Genomic DNA, 17,413 nt, shown 5'->3' on the forward strand with positions numbered 1-17,413 from the left:
TGAGATTATTTAATTGTTTATTGTGGTAGCGGTCTTATTTCTCAGTTGGGAAGAATACTGTTTGTCTTCTTTAACCCATTAGATTAGATTTTTTTTTCAAGAGTGTCATTTGGATATTAGCATATGCACATATTCAGTTTTTTTGCTGGTTTTTTTTCAGTTCTTATGTTTAAAAATGTGATGTGAGGATGTTTTTGATATATTTCAAAATAAATTTTTATAAGATGCCTATAAGCATCCTTGCTTTTTAAAATCAAATTGAAGCTCTGATAAATCTTGTAATCCATATGTTGATAGTTCTGTCAATGTTTACCTCATATAATTTCATTCTTTCTTGTGAATGTCAAGCTCTGATTTTCCAACTTATTGAACATTGGGGAAAAATACTTGGGAACAGGAGCAACTTCACCATTTGCATTCATTGTATAGGCATTCTTCTAAACATTAGACAGTGTTTTTGTTTTTAAGAAATTCATAGGTTTGGAACAACACGAGGGTGAGTAAATGAGGACAAAGTTTTGGGGAGAACTCTATCCCTTTACATTTTTGAATCACACAATCATCTTTTAGGTCTAGTCTTAAATTAATCTGTGGAGAAATTGTAATGTTTAGGGGAAATGGAAGTGTAATTTGACAAAAATGCTTTTTAGTCAAATCCAGCGACATTAACATGTTGATAAAAACAGGACAAATAATGTCCAAGATTGGGTTGTGGTTACAGCTGGCCTGATAATTTCTGCTTAGTGTGTGGCATGGGGGAGCTCAAATTTACTTAAATTGGCATGATTCACACCCCAATCTCAGATGACAGGAGGTGATTCAGCATACATTAGGCTTTGTATAAGGTTCTGCCTTATTTCAACATGACAGGTGGTCTGTTCTGTCTATATACATGACTTTATATGAGATTGAACGTGCATCAGAGTTCCACAAGCGTCTGTGGTGATTTCCGAAATGATTAATAAAGTCTAAAAAGCAACTAAAAGCACAAGATTCCAGAGCTGAAAAATTACCTGCCCATAGTGATTTGTTTGTGTCAGCATTTACTATGCTCTGTCAAAATGGTGCAATAATTTTCAATGTAATGTTTAAATAGCCTACTATAAAATATTCTGAAAGAAGCTAGTTCTATATAGTAGATATAGATAGTAGGATTTGATACTATGAAAGCAATGCTCTCAAAAAATATTTAATTAAGGGGAAATTGCCCCAAATCATACAAAAACGAATTGGTCCAACTCAATTTGGGCCACTGTAATTAAGTTGGTCCAATTCAATTTAGGTCAGTGTAATTGAGTTGGTTCAACTCACTTTGGGGCAGTTTAATTCACCCTTCGCAGCAAGTTTTATTGACAGGCGATCTGACCAATCACATCGCCGAATCTGCCGTTGTGTCCGACAAAGCAGTCAGGAGAGTTTTAGTAGATTAACGTTGGCGGACTTGAACTTGGAAAAACGGTGTGTACTGACGTCTTTCCGCGGTTGAAACAACATTTCTTTTAGTGTTCATTCAGTTTATTTCATGCTTATCAATTAACTAAGGAAGAGAGAATCGGTGCTACAGCGATCACGCCACATTAAAGAGCCACAAAACCGTATTTGTTGTTTAAATTTCTTTAAAAAAAAAAAAATTTCAAAGTTGAGACTTTGTTTCATATCAAAAGTAACCTGCTCTGTCCTGTCTGTCGGTGTGCTGTCAGAGTCCTCTTTGCTCAGCGATGTATTTTCTCTACGTGAGAACATGTGTGTGGTGTGAGAGCGCCATGGCTTGTCGGACATAGCAACAGTAACTAAAGGGGGCTGGTCTTTGCGAACGGTCAATTGAGTTGGTCCTACTCAATTTGGGCCAATATAATTAAGTTGGTCCAATACAATTTGGGCCAATGCAATTGAGTTGGTCCAACTCAATTTGATCAAATACATTTTTAATTAAATTGATACATTTATAAAAATTACTTTTTTGCTTGTCAAGCTTAAATTAAAACAGTTAATTGGAAAATCAATTATAAGCAGTTTCATCCCTATAGACAATTTATACAATGAACAAATAAGACTGGTGTCACTCCGGGCATTATCAAATTTACTCTCCAAATGCAGTCCCTTGCAAAGCATACTGGGAACTACAGATCCAATGCCGAGTTGGTTATGTAAACAAAAATAATTAATGTAGTTTTAACACAAATTAATTAAGTAAACTTCTATTTTAAATATATTATGTTGATTGAACTGAATTAAATTAAGTTTTACTTTAGCTCATTTTAATTAATTAAACTGAACAAGAGACAAAAAAAATATTATTTGAGTGCATGCGCAGAGGGCGCTCCTCTTTCCTAAATTGAGTTGATCAAACTTAAATAATTTTTATAGATGACACTATTTAAATATGTTATAGACTCATTAAATATAAATACATATTACTCCTAATTAAATATATTTAAGTAAAGTGAACACAATTTAAATGTTTATATATTTATATAAATCATTTTTTGGAGTCTGTTTAGTTACCAGCATTCTTCAAAATGTCTTCTTTTGTGTTCAACAGATGAAAGAAACTATATATCACTGTGCCAACATTTGCATCTTGCATCACAGTGTTAAACAACAAGTTGCAATAAAGCCAGCTTGTGTTTTATAACCTCCACTCCTTCTCCACCAAGCTCTTTCTTGTGGTCACAGGCACATGGGATGGAGGGCTTAGGGTGAGGAGGGGTAGAGGGTATGATTCATTTCCACAGGGCTTTCTTTCATGTTTCCACTGAGTGACGTTTAATAGAGCCTCAGGGGTCTGGTTGAAGCTGCTTCCATGGTGGAGTGTTTGCGGAGTCTGGCTTGCATTTTATCAGACTGAGGGGGCCCCGCACCCCGAGAAAGGCTGACAACAACACAAAAGAAGCTGGTTTTGAACCTCTTGGTCTTCATGATCGAAACCTTCGCTTTATTGTTCTTAATTAACATAGAATTTCACAAATAAACATGTAATTAACAGCTGCATGCTGGATATCGACCCCTGTAGTTCAACTTGTAGAGCATGGCATGGTACGTATACTGATAAAATATTTTCCTTAAAGGCCCTGTTGAAAGCATACATGTAAAGCAAACATCTTGTGTGATAAGCATACGGATTGCTCGATTATTATTTGCTGACATGCACAACATATTGACCGATACACAATAACAATACAGCAAAAATAGAAGTGAGTCTTTTGTTAATTTGTTCATTAGAGGCTTCTGAATGCCATTCTTACCCCAAAGGTTCATGATCCTGGTGGGATGAGGGTTCCAGCATTGAAATTTCTTCACAGGATTCCTTATTATTGAAAAGTCCCATGGGGCACAGAGGAAGAAAAGGGGGGCTTCAGGTATAGTTTTGGCTGTATGATCTTTTTCCACTATTAACACCGTCTCCCTAAGCGTCATTAGTGATACCCACTGAATCTTAAAGAGTTGCACTCCCAAATTATATAAATGCAATACATTTGGCACTGAAACAAAGGACTTCTCTCAGTCAGTAAAACCTGTTTAATAACCGCAACAATGCTGTGGGGTTTTTTATGTGTGTGCGCGTGTGCTGATAAAATACTAATTTAGTAGGGAAACTAACGAGTTACTAAGCCAGATATCTTTCTGCTTTGAACCTTGTCTGAGGGATAATCACTTAAATAAGGTCTCTAGGGAAGGATTTCACCTGAGGAATCTAAATTTAGAGCACATTGACTAAGCAGAGAGAATTTATGCACTTCATCTCAGATGTACAGGAGAGACCGGGGTTAGTTGTCACACTTTTCACACATATTACTTTATATATATATATATATATATACATACATATATATATATATATATATATATATATATATATATATATATATATATATATATATATATATATATATATATATATATATATATATATATATATATATATATATATATATATATATATATATATATATATATATATATATATATATATATATATATACATACATATATATATATATATATATATATATATATACATATATACATATATACATATATATATATACATATATACATATATACATATATATATATACATATATACATATATATATATATATATATATATATATATATATATATATATATATATATATATATATATATATATATATATATATATATATATATATATATATATATATATATATATATTAAAGTAAATTTCTGTATAAGTGAATCTTAAAGCTATTGAACATTTCTATAATAATTTCCCTGGAAGATACAGTCAATTAAAAACACATCGATTATGTCCTGTTAGTGGGGCATCTATGGTGTAAGTTGTCACAATGGAACCTGTCAAACATATTATAGCGTTTTCAGCTAAATTTAAACCGTACAAATATGAAACATGCATTATTGTTCGCAGGTTTGGGGTTGGGGGTCTCTTATGCTCACCAAGGCTGCATAAAAACACATGTTAAAAGGGCAATAATGTGAAGTATTCTTCTATTTTAATATATTTTTTAAAATGTTTTATTTTATTTTCATTTGATGGCAATTTTATCATCAATGTTGAAAACAGTTGTGCTGCTTAATATGTTTGTGTAAACTGATGATTTGTTTTGCAAGATTATTTGATGAATAGAAATTTTAACAGCATTGGTTTGAAATTTTGAAAAAAGTCACTTTTAGCAATTTAATCCAAAAAAATCATGCTGACCCTAAACTTTTGAACACTTGTGTAACTGCATATTCCCATATGTTTAATATTTGCTTTAGTGTCATTTCACGTCCTTCACGTACATACCATAAACACTTGTGGAAGAGAACCAGCTGGAGAAGTTATGAATTCAGATCATGTGCTTGAAGATACATGAATCATTTACAGCACTTAGCAGATCTCCCATCAGGAATCTTCAAATCTGTCTTTTACCATAAAAAAAACATGAATGTCCTCCCCTGGGAAGAACCCAAAACTGTCGTTCACAATTGACTCGCCCAACCATTTTTGGAGGAATAAAAAAAGGACTATAATTCATGGTAGGGTGAAAAAAAATAAGTGTTACCAGACACCTCGTAAAACGGAGTTCAAGTGTTGAATGTCAAAAGACACATTTGTATTCCATTTACTTCTAAACATTAAAGGTTCGGGTTACATTATGAGCTGGTTCATATCAGAAATCTCCTTGATACTTTTAAATGTTTATGAGCCAGTGTGTGATGGCACGAATTGTACAATTAGACAGTCACTCTCTTAAATGGATCAATGTGGCTGTGTGTCAATGATTATGTGATTCCGTCACAGCTTAATGCAATGATGGGAAGCCTAAATATCTCCTCCCTAATGACCCCTTGCAGATGCTGACTTTGATTTTTGCAGGTGTGCAGATGAGAGAGAGAGAGAGAGAGTAGACATACCTATGTTTACGGCCAAAACATCAAATAATGGCGTAAAAAGGGAAAAAAAGCACATTTGAAAAGCATCTCTAGCTATTTTCCTGTTTGCTTACTTTGATACCCCCGTAAATGTGCTTTGAATGTTCAGTAGCAGAGATTTTACAGCAAGGAGGCCCTAAACTTTACAACTCTTGGTATATACACAGTTAAGCTCACCGCAGGCCAGTCGCAGCAAAGTGTGAGTGAGTTTAAAGTAAATATTAGGTGCTGTTGCCTTTAGTAGATGTGGTAGTGTCTATTGACATGGTATATTGCGTTCACACTGAGCTGACAGTGCAAACAGAAGTCAATTCACAATCTGTGCTTTTGCTTTTTCTGATCTCTCCGCTTTGCGCACCTGGGATGCCTGGCGGAATACAGAGAGAAATAAAACGTGTTTTCGGCCCCCTGCCCCCATCTAATGGGGGTTTACAAGTGACCCTGTTATTTGAGATGAGTCAGCCTCATTGTGGTTCTTTCACTAAAGTGAGGGGGATTGATGGATTTTAAAGGAAGTCTGGACAGTCTTCCTTTGTTTTCTAACAGCTATCCGAAGACATAATTGATTATATGTGTGTCTCATTGGCTTTGTTGTGGTTGGTTCTTCTGGTGGTGTCAAAGGGTTAACAAACACTGGCGTTTAGTTTGAGGATATTGGCAGCACTCTTAAAAATAAAAGGTTACCATAAAAGAACCATTTTGGGTTCCCCTAAGAATATTTAGTGAAAAATCTCTTAAAATAACAATTTTTCTTACAAAAAACCCATCAGTTCACTTCAGAAGGCCTTTATTAACCCCCCAGAGCTGTATGGATTACTTTTATAATGGATGGATGCACTTTTTTGGGCTGCCATTCACTGCCATTATAATGCATGGAAGAGCCAGGATATGTTTTTATATAACTCCATTTGTATTTGTTTGAAAGAAGAATGTCATATACACCGACTTGAGGGTGAGTAAATCATGGGGTAATTTTCATATTTGGGCGAACTATCCCTTTAAGAACCTTTATTTTTGAGAGTGTAGGTGAAGTCCTAGTGATGTTCAGGTGAGTTCTGGATGAAGTAAAGTGTCTAACACATACTCTGTTTATCCACAGGATGGTGCTAAAATGTTTTTTAAGGATTGGAGGGTTCATCTTTCATGTACAATTTAATTTGAGATTGTGAATGCCTCTTACGAGATGAATGCCTCTTATCGATTTATAGAACGCTGAGGGAAAATAAAGCTGCCGGAGATCATAGGGAAAAATATCTCCTTAATAAAGTTAACATCTAAGCTTCTGTCTGAAATTGTTTGAAATACTCAAATCAGTCAAATCAAATCAAACTTTTTGTGATTAGTTCCAGTGAAGTTTAGAAGTAAAAATTGGGCTTTAATACTTTTCTTTTTTTAAATCAAAGACGCTTGCATGTCCCTCCAAGGGCAGCTATTGAAAACCATCATCAGCCCACTCTTTTAAAAACTGCTTCGTATAGCACAATTTCTCTTGGTTTGGATCCAAATGCGTGGAGCAAAATTAAACAAGGCTCTTTGTTGCAGTGATGGAGACAAAGAAGGGTCTGACTCATTTGGCAGGAGTTCTAAAACAGGATATAGATATAGTTTCAGCATTTTCCCCATCCCGTGATAGTGATTTATATCAAAACAAAATGAAGCACAGCCAAAAGTTCGAGAAGAAAAATCAAGCAAGCATTCATGTGTTGTTTTTAAGCTGTGCAGTTGGTACACAACAAACAAGTGAACTATAAGCATGAGAGATGAAGAATGCTGTTTGAGTCAGTCAAAATGAACAGTCCAGTGCCGTCTAGACACTAAAGATTCAACAAAGTTGAAAGTTGGAACAAAGTTGTTCCTAAGGTCAGTCCTTGGCACATTTCTTGACAGTCTGATGCTGTTCAAAAGAGATCAGCAAAGGCCCTTTAATTTACACATGCTTCCCGGGCAATTTCCTCAACAATGGACTCTCAACACTAATGACATCGTTCATGCGCTTTAACCAGAGGCATCTGAGAAATGTGTCTTCTCATTGTCAGGTGCTTTTAGGTCAGGTGGATAAATCAAGCATGCCACTTTCTGAGCGGTGCCAAATAGAGAACACAGCCTTTGTTTCAATCTCAAAAAAGCACGTTTGTATTTTACTGCATCTCCAGTAATGTTTCTCCTCCATTGATGCATTTAACCCTTATGTTCTGTTGAGACAGGTTTTATGTTTTAGAGTTAAATTAGTTCTTAGTGAATATATTTAAAGTGGTAAAAAAGTGAAGAAAAAAGCAAAAAACTAAAATTACACACATATACATGTAGCCTACATTTTCAATATCATTTATTATTTGAATATAGCCTAATATATTTCTTTGTAAAATACTTAAAAACGTTATTTCATTTTATTAATCTGTAGATAATATAATAAATGGAGCAGGTGCACTTCAGAAATTGCCATACAATCACATATAATAAACACCATAGCAGGCGAGCACGTATTTAATAAAACGACTGACTTATCTAACTGTTAGAGAGGACGGTTACTAGTCTATCTAAACCTCTCCTGCTAACCACATCACTGAAAACCAATCCTGCTCTCTACCCACCGTCTCCCCTCTCGCGACGGAGCGCGCCAGAGGAATGGAGGGCTGGATCACGTGATAGCCGGTGAACTTGCCACTCCAGCCCCTGAAAGAAAAGTGTAATTTGAAGAAAAGAGAACAAAGAAATCAGAGAGTATAAATCCCTTGGCTAGTCTGCGCTTGGTCACAGTAAAGCTCGACAGACAGGCGCGCGCTCTCCTCTCTCTCCTCCTTCTCTCGTGCTCGTCTAGAAAAGTGCTCCGCGCGCAGGTGGTGAGTGCGGCTCTGAATCAGAGCAGGATGATGCGATCTGCACAGCTTCTCGCTGCAGTCTTACACTGCTTAGTGTGCATTCATTCTCTACCGGTTCCAGACGGGAACAGCTACAGGTACAACAAACCTGCTGCGGTGAGTGATTTTACATTTATTTTAAGAGACTATATCTAGAAAATAATAACAATTAAGACAAGTATCCTAACTTGAAATAAAGAAATATTTGAAAAAAACAACACATTTTTAAACGAATGTGAGTTGCAAATATTGACTGTCTTGTAAAAGAGGGCTATAAAATAGCATTAACAAGACTAAAGTTCTTGATGATTTATTACCCGTTTGTTACCATTCACCTGTTTCACAGGCATCTACACAAGATAGCTAGGATAAACAAAACTTGTGTACATGAGAAAAGAAGGCAACATCTCTGACCAGCAGAGTTTTTTTTCTTCTTTTTTTTCTACCACATACAAGTTAATTTACATCATAGTTGAGGTAAAATGAAATGTATGGCAACTGCCGTGGTAACAGTGGCGATTAATATTATCTAAGGTTTTTTTCTTTGAAAAAACTAAATTTAAGTGAAAGACAGCATTTTGTGTATGAATGCACCTCTTAAAGGCACAATATGTAAAAATCCAAATCCAAAAACCACTAGAACAATGTTGACTTGTGTACTTCTAATCCCAAATGTTTCCAAGAATGTTTAAATCCAGATAAATAAGCAATTTAACCTGGACATGGACCGTGTCCGTGCATCGCCTATCATACTTTTTATTTTGTAGAAACCATGGAAACACCAAAGATTCTTTAATATATTGTGTGTTTTATTAGACAGGTGAGCAACTGTGAGGTAGGCTACAGTCATCGACAGAAAACGAATCAATGTTATATAGCTCAACACAGTTAGTCTTATTGTTTAAATCTCGTTTTCTTGATTTACCGTGAGTACTATGTTTTACCATGCCTAATATACCATGCCTAGTAAGATAAGATCTAACTTACTGCAGTGTGCAACAAGTGTCTCATAGTAGCCGCAGAGCGAATGCACAGAGTAGCATTATAACATAACGTTCAACACTCAAATAATGTATCTAATATGATAAAACAGAGCTGCGTTACCCCATATACGCATGAGCGGAAGAAGCGGAAGCTGTCATCTGCCGAATAATAAAAGATTTGCCAAATCAAGGCGTCATCAAGCTACACCTTTGTTATGAATAAGCGTCCTCTAGCGGCCAAAAATGACTAATTCTGGCTTTAAGCAAACTGATTCAAACAGGCTTCCAAAACACCATAACATAATGTCTAAGGGTCTAAAACAATTTCCCTAGGAACCTTAGCATAGCCAAGCATATGAAGACTTCAGATGCAAAAGTCTCTAAGTCCGTCTGATGTTTTTCTTTAAAATAAGCATTTTTGTCAGGCTTCTATGTATAGGTTTCTACCTAAGTACCGGTACTTCTGAATGAGCTGAGGCTGGGATTTAATAGGTTTGAAGTGAAAGTATTTTATGAACGTATACTATTATGCGGAGAGCATTCACTCAGTATCGTTATCTCATTTTTGACCGAAGTGGCTTTTAGAGGCTTTTGCATTTGAACTCTTCATATATTTAGTTAATACAATTCATATTTCTGAATAAAAATGGAGTAATAGGTTCAAAAATATTGACATTTATAAATTAACTCACTTCAAACGCTCTTTCAGGTGCCATTTATTAGACAGGATGTGGTGCAAATATTTGTTTTTGGATGTACGTAGAAGATCTACTTTTTTAAAAGTACATGTAGCCATTGTTGAATAAATTAACTTCATTTACATTAATTTGTCAGTATGAATCCATATAGATGTTATTGTGTGGAGCCAACCCCAGCTCTTTTATGTTGAATTGGTTTCAGAAAAAAAAAAAAAAAAACTATAATTGTGCTGTATGGTCTAAACTTCCTGCTGATCCTCGAAGAACTAAAATCTGGCTATAAGAACTTTGTTTTGCACAAAGAAAGAGAGGGATTGTAGGGCTTAGAGGAAGTGGGCAAAGAAGAACTACAATTGGCTGTTGTAACCCAGTTGGCAAATATCCATACAGGGAAAATATCAGGCTAAAAACATATCTATTTGAAACTGTGAATGAAAGTAGGAGTTGCAACAGGGCAGAGAACAACTGAACACTGCCTTTGCTTCAGAACCCAAAGCATTACCACAAAATGACAATGAAACTTTGCATGCTGTCAAAGTATCTGGCTATAAAGAGCATTTTTCCAAATAGGAAATACACCTGCAATCAAACCAGCTCCAGACGTTTTTAAAAAACCGTGTTCATGTGTGAATGTGGAGAGGCAGCTCTGATGCGGAGCATGTGCTGTCAATTTGTTCTTGAATGTTGACAAAGCGGGAGCAAGAGATTATGCAGGCAGGGACAAGTCATCTGGCACGCTAAGCAGGATAACAAACCCTGTGTTTGCTGACAGAGGGGAAAATGGAAGGATCCAGATAGCTACCACTGCATTTGTTGACCCCCCTGAGAAAAGAAAAGCTGATGTCCTTCTTTCAGGCATTGTGCACGCATCACAATCTCCATGAGAACTGCCAAAACATTAAACAACTCAGTCAACACATAACTAAACATGACTAATGTGCAATCCACAGGCTTATGCATTCAAATAATTCCCTTTAAAATCATAAGGTAGAATTTGAATCAAATTGGCCACAGATTCTAGACAAGAATCAATATATCTATCTATCTATCTATCTATCTATCTATCTATCTATCTATCTATCTATCTATCTATCTATCTATCTATCTATCTATCTATCTATCTATCTATCTATCTATCTATCTATCTATCTATCTATCTATCTATCTATCTATCTATCTATCTATCTATCTATCTATCTATCTATCTATCTATCTATCTATCTATCTATCTATCTATCTATCTATCTATCTATCATTCCATACACCCACCCACCCACCCACCCATCCATCCATCCATCCATCCATCCATCCATCCATCCGTCCGTCCAGTAAGGCCTATACATTTCAAGGATTTTTTTATTTTTATTTTAAAAGAAGTCTTTGTAATGCCAGCGTTTCTTGTTAAGAGTTAGTTTTTTTTATATTATTTTATTTGAATTTTAGTTTATTCGTTTATTGCATCTGGTTTCAAATTCAAGAATTTAATTGGAATTTTAAAAGGTATTCTCAATTCAATTCTGAATCATGCACAATCCTGGGTATAGCCGTTTTACAATTTTAGGTAGAGGAAAGAAATAGATCTTCTTACCCATAGGCACCCTTGTTAATCAGCACCAATTATTCAGTTTGGGTTATCCTTATGACCCAATCTCAACATATGAGAAATAAGGACACGCAAGGTTAGAGAGGGTCGAGCGTACAGGTCAGGGTCATTTGCAACGCACCACCTGTGGAGTGGTTTGGTTTAGGTTTCTTGCCCGTAGGCGCATATGAAAGCATGACTGACACCAGAAACCCTGATGTACCTGGTTCTGATTCAAACCCCCATTTTCCAGTCACCTGACCTTTACATCTAGAACCTCTCACCAGCTGTTTCCTATCTCTACTGAAATTAGAAGACAAAAGAACTTATGCTCTCGAAATAACTTTATTTCAAGCTCCTGGCAACACATCAAATGTGATATTGGCTAGTTGTTCCACATGGAAGCGAAAGAGGTGACAAGTGGAAACCATTAAAACATTTATAAGCAATAGTATTTTCCCACGCTAGACTTGGATTTAGAGTAGACACTAAAGTAGGCCTACCTTGGGAGCATGTACATCCTCAATCAACATTGTCCCTATCCTTTTCCCACTAAACAATCTTCCTTTTCAGTGTAATCGCTTAACTTGTGTATACAACCCCAAAAGAATGCAGATCTCTGGAGGTTTTTGCATGTAAATATTTACCCTAGTCCGATTTCCTCTGGCATGTTCATTCTTTATCTCGAGTTGTGGCCTTTAATGTGCCAAAAAATGCCTGTAACATGCAGGCTGGAATTTCTTGTTTGTAATTTTTCTCTGGACAATGGCATGCTTGAGAGAGACAAAGAGACAGAGCCAGGATGTTTGGACCAGAGTTGCGTGGTAGATGATAGGAAGTGCTCTTGGCTGTATTTTTAGGGCTTGCTGAGTCAGTAGTAAGCAGGCATCCAAATGTAGAGTTTGTTTTGGAAACGCATAATGTTTTGCTCCTGGTGCCGGCTGTGCTGATGAATGTAAGGGATCTGTCAGGAGTGGGTGACATCATTCGGATGCCCCAGAGAGAAAGATTTGGCTACGAACAAAGAGGTTATCCTCAGGAACCCTATAGAGATGGCACAATGCCAGGCACGCCAACTCTCTCTAAACCTTCTTCTTGCTCTGACATGTCAGCTCTTTTTTTTTTTTGGATTTCCCCCAAAGGCTTGTCGTCGGCTCAGAATCTCTGTGTTTTGTTTCAGCATAACATACTGTATCGTGTTAGAGTTTTTACCCACTGACCTATTGCCCTACAGGTGCACATGCTGTGAAAATATAAGTTTATTCTTGTTTATAGTGGTAAACATGAGCAGTGTATATTACATTTATGCAGAAATGGAGCCTAGTTGTTTTACATTAAAATGACCCCCAAATGTTGGATATTTGATATTATAAATGGAGGTGTTAAAACGAATACTTCTTCTGTATGGCTTAGATCATCAACAGATCTTCCCCGCAGGCACAAATGCCTGATGTTTGAATGAGTAAAGGTGTTACTACTGCTTAAGGTGAAATAATTCCCAGTTGTTTTTGTTTCTCAGCTGACGAGAGGCATATATCTGTCAAGAAGGTATCATAAAAATGTGAGGTTTGGAAAAAGAGAGTTTTGTTTTATATGGCACACGTGTGGCCGCAGTGGTAATTGTGAAGACGTTCCGGTGGGTCTCTGAATGGACTTCCATTTTCACACGTTTCACTACATGCAGGTGGATGCTGTAAAATATGCCCAGACTTGAGGAATATCTGGTTGAGGAAACGTTCTTTATTTTGGGCTTTTGTTAAAATGAGATGTGTGCGTGTTGGGGTAAATCTTGTTGGCTCTACCTAATATTAAAATTAAAGATTTCCCAGCACAGTCCCTCAGTAGTGTAGTAAGAACCGTTCACCCCATCATTTTTGTAGTTTGACAGATGTGTTTGTATGAAAAAGCTATTAAGGTTTGTAAAAAATCTCCTTTTGTGTTCTATAAACATATCAACAGGTTTCAGTTCAATTGATTGCTTAGATTCGCCACAATTATGGATCAGTATTTCCCAAGATCTAATGATAGAGTTGGGTTGTTTGTTGAGAAAATAATGCTGTTTATTTCGAGACTTGGCTTTGAGTCTATGCTTATAGCAGTTTCAGCTGCTATAATATGCACTTGTGTGTCATTACATCAGCAACTTGATCTATCTTGTTTGCACTTAGCACCTCCACCTTTTATAAAATACTGATAGAACATTATGAAATGTGGTAACAAAATTGCGTCATAGAGTTCATATATATTTCTATGACTTTTTACATACACTACCATTCAGAAGTTTTGGTTGAGTATAAGATTAGCTTTTTTTTTTTAAACCCTTAAATGCATGAATGTTTCGCAAATCATTATTACATATTTGGGTCTTTAGAGACCCGGATCTATGTCTAATACAGATGGATCTCTACCTGTCGTGATAATATAAAACTCTCCTAATATTAGAGTAACTAAGAAAATAAAAACATAAAACAAATTGTGTTACCTTTTGGAGCTTGGAAGGGTTCAGTTTCAGCAGATATTTTATACCATCATCACTGTCCTCGTCAGAGCTCATTTTCCATCTGGTTCATATTCGTGATCTCAAACATATTCTCAAAAATGTTGAATGATTCTTCAAAATTGATCACTGACATCTTCACCAGATCCACCATCAGTGACACTAATATTTGATTGTGTTTAGTACATGCTCTGCAGTAAATCGCTGAGCCATTTCAAGTTTTGGCGATGGTACTTCCTATTCTTTTGTTTTCTGCCTGCGGTAACTATGAGTGAAACATCACTTCATCATTGCCACCTTGTGGAATAAAGGTGAAGTGCACTTATTCAGTCATCAAGACTCAATTATTGTCGTGCAGAAAAAAATATAGTTACACTGTTACACACCTCAGGTCGTTTGCGACCCGATACAATTTTTACAAAAAAAAGAATGAAACGCAGTCATTCTTTTATAATTTTATATTTTCTTCTTGTTATATTGTTTATAATGGATTGATTGAGAAATACTAAGAAGGTTGATGTCTAACTTTAAAAAAATGAATGAGGAGGAGGGTAGTGAATGACGTCCTGGGTCACTTAAGACCAGAGGTATTCTTTTTAGGCTTAAAAAACATTAAATGAATCCAAGACATCAAACTGATCAAAAGCGACAGTATAAAGACATTCATAATATTATAAAAATGTTCTATTTTAAATAAATGCTGTTCTTGAAAAAATCCAGAAAAAATGTATCTCAGAAAAAACACAGACTGTCTGCTGAGTTTTGGTTTGAAATGGGAGTATGTGTGTTTACTTTGGCTCAAGGGGTCTGTTTTGTTGATTTAGGCTTTAACCTTTAACCCTTGACTCCCGTTGAACCTGAGACACCCGGGTGTTTTTCTTCCACCTCTGTCGCTCCCTAAGTAGACTTGAGGCCAGTTTGTCATTACCGAGAGGTTTGACTGCTCTACAATAAACAATCTTGACTGTTGTACAAAAAACTTGCCTGTCTCCAGGTTGTTTAGACACTGCTTAAATTACATGCTTTCAACATGTATGACCATTTAATGATGGTTCAGCCCATGGAAAGTCCATGCACACTCAGCGGATTTGAGAAACAAACGGAGAGTAGATAAAGTGCGGTGAATTCTTCACTTCTATCTGTGGAATTTGTGCGGTTCCTCATTGCCGGGGGTGTGGGGGTCATGTTTTAGCAATGCTATCAAGTTCACATGTCAGTGGATTTTTACTAAGGTACTATGTCTCGACTTGCCCACAAATATTTGGTTGTTTTTCCTTTTATTTGTCAGAATTTGTCTTGAGTTACACCGTGTTCTAAATAGATGCGACGCAACAAGTGTCCAGCAATAAGCCATTTGTCTGTTCACACTGAATGTGACTCTGTTTAGCCAATCAGATGATATTTGATGTTTGATGCTGTGTTATAGGGATGATGTATTTCTTTTAGGCCAAAACCCAGAAATTTGCATTTAAGACCTTCCGGTTCCATTATCCTGAAGTCAATGGGTTTTTTGAATGTTTTTTTGATTAAATGCTTGAAATAAGGTTTGTGGTGCACGGTGGTCGTTTTATCTTGTTACACTGTGTAAATTATTTAAAATAACTTTTTTTCTTTTGTCAAATCAACTTAGATAATTAATGTGGTTCAGATACATTTTTTTTTGAGTTTCTGTGGATTAAACCAATCTCCTTCATTGTATTAACTCAAAATTTTAAGGCAACCAGGTAACTTATTTAGAGTTAAAACTACTTTTTTTTAACTAAAACCTGGAATAAAAACCAATATATATGGGCCATTCTACAGATCTGGTTCAAAGTCAGAGTTGGAAGCATCTTGACAAATGTTGCAACCCGTTGTATGTATGCAAATTGTATAATATCCAATGTACACATTTCTAGTAATGTCTAGTTAATTCTCATATTGTGTTTACAGATAATGTTTGAATATTTTTCCTCTCCCCAAATTTGTCGCTACCAAAACACAATAATATATAATTTAATAAGAAATGTGATATTAACCGATTAAGATTTTGTTTACATCTACCTTGTAAATATATGTTTTGGTTTTTATAAAAAAAAATTCACAGGTAAATCAATAGCAATCACTATTTTAACAATATATCAAGTGTAATGTTTGAGATTTATTGTATTTTGAATCCAATATTTCTTTGTAAAATGCATAAAGTTAATCATACTGATTTCAAAGTTAAGGATTCATTAGTTTGAACATACATTGAACCAAACACTATCATAAAATCTTAGTTGATAATTCAATATACTTTATTTTTAACATCCCATGTTTAGGTCATGGCTGCACACTTTCGGTAGTGACAGTAATGTTTTGGTAGCGACCACATCACATTACAGAATTTTAACTCACATACTAAAACATACTAAAATACTAATGATTTGTATAACTGTACTACAATGTGTACTACAATTACGTGTTCCCTTTTGTCACTACAATGATGACATGTTTCGGTCGTGACTGTTCTAGTAGTGACAATTTTAGATACTTTTGAGCCTATGGCTCAAAAATGCTAAACAGCACATGTTAGCACAGTTCTGAACAGTTGTACACACATAAAAACGAAATGTTATGGAATAACACCCAGAAAAGAGTGCTTAATTGCAGAAAAAAATGTGTTTGGTAGTGACATTCTTTAAAGTTACACACATATTTTATATAGAGCTTGCTGATATTTAAAATTATTATTGTGGGTTTCAATAATAGAAGGATCTTAGTAAACATCTAAGATTTGAATACTTAAATGCTTTTTAAATGTGTTTTTTTTTTGGGTTCTGGGACAGCAGTTTGCAGCAATTCTGTAGAATGGCCCATAGTAGTTGGTCCTATCTGCTCTCTGTGATAAAGAAACACTTAAACAAATGCTTTTCTGGGACAGCAGTTTGCAGCAATTCTGTAGAATGGCCCATATAGTAGTTGGTCCTACCTGCTCTCTGTGATAAAGAAACACTTAAACAAATGGCTTTTCTGGGACAGCAGTTTGCAGCAATTCTGTAGAATGGCCCATATAGTAGTTGGTCCTACCTGCTCTCTGTGATAAAGAAACACTTAAACAAATGGCTTTTTTTCTTTTCAGACTTCCTGCTTTATATTTCTAAATGTTTTATGGTTGTCTAAATATATCTTGTGCTTAAATTACAGCTTTTAAAAGACTCCTTATGGCTACGAGTGGCGGAAGGATTTTTAAAAGCATAATAGTTCACCCCATACCACCCCTGGCCTATTAACCAAGCACAAATTAGAGAGAAGTAGGTGTAGAAGAGGAAAAAGAGAGAGAGATGGGTTTCTAAACCAGGACAGCTGGAGTAGAGAATTTCAACGAGGTTTGGGGAAGGAGAGAAATTGGG

The 17,413-nt window shown here is 35.7% G+C and overlaps 1 protein-coding gene across 1 annotated transcript in view; it reads left to right on the plus strand.

Annotated features, from left to right (window-relative positions):
* Positions 1-7,935: 7,935 nt before the first annotated feature.
* mmp11b (matrix metallopeptidase 11b) overlaps positions 7,936-17,413 on the plus strand; it is a 32,622-nt gene continuing 23,144 nt past the window's right edge. Inside the window, exon 1 of the mRNA XM_079834431.1 lies at positions 7,936-8,396. Coding sequence (XP_079690557.1) covers positions 8,289-8,396 — 108 coding nt within the window. The 5' untranslated portion in view covers positions 7,936-8,288. The remainder of the gene's footprint in view (positions 8,397-17,413) is intronic.

The sequence above is a fragment of the Gobio gobio genome (genome assembly GCF_949357685.1).
Source record: "Gobio gobio genome assembly, chromosome: 14".
In the NCBI taxonomy this organism is placed as follows: Eukaryota; Metazoa; Chordata; class Actinopteri; order Cypriniformes; family Gobionidae; genus Gobio; species Gobio gobio.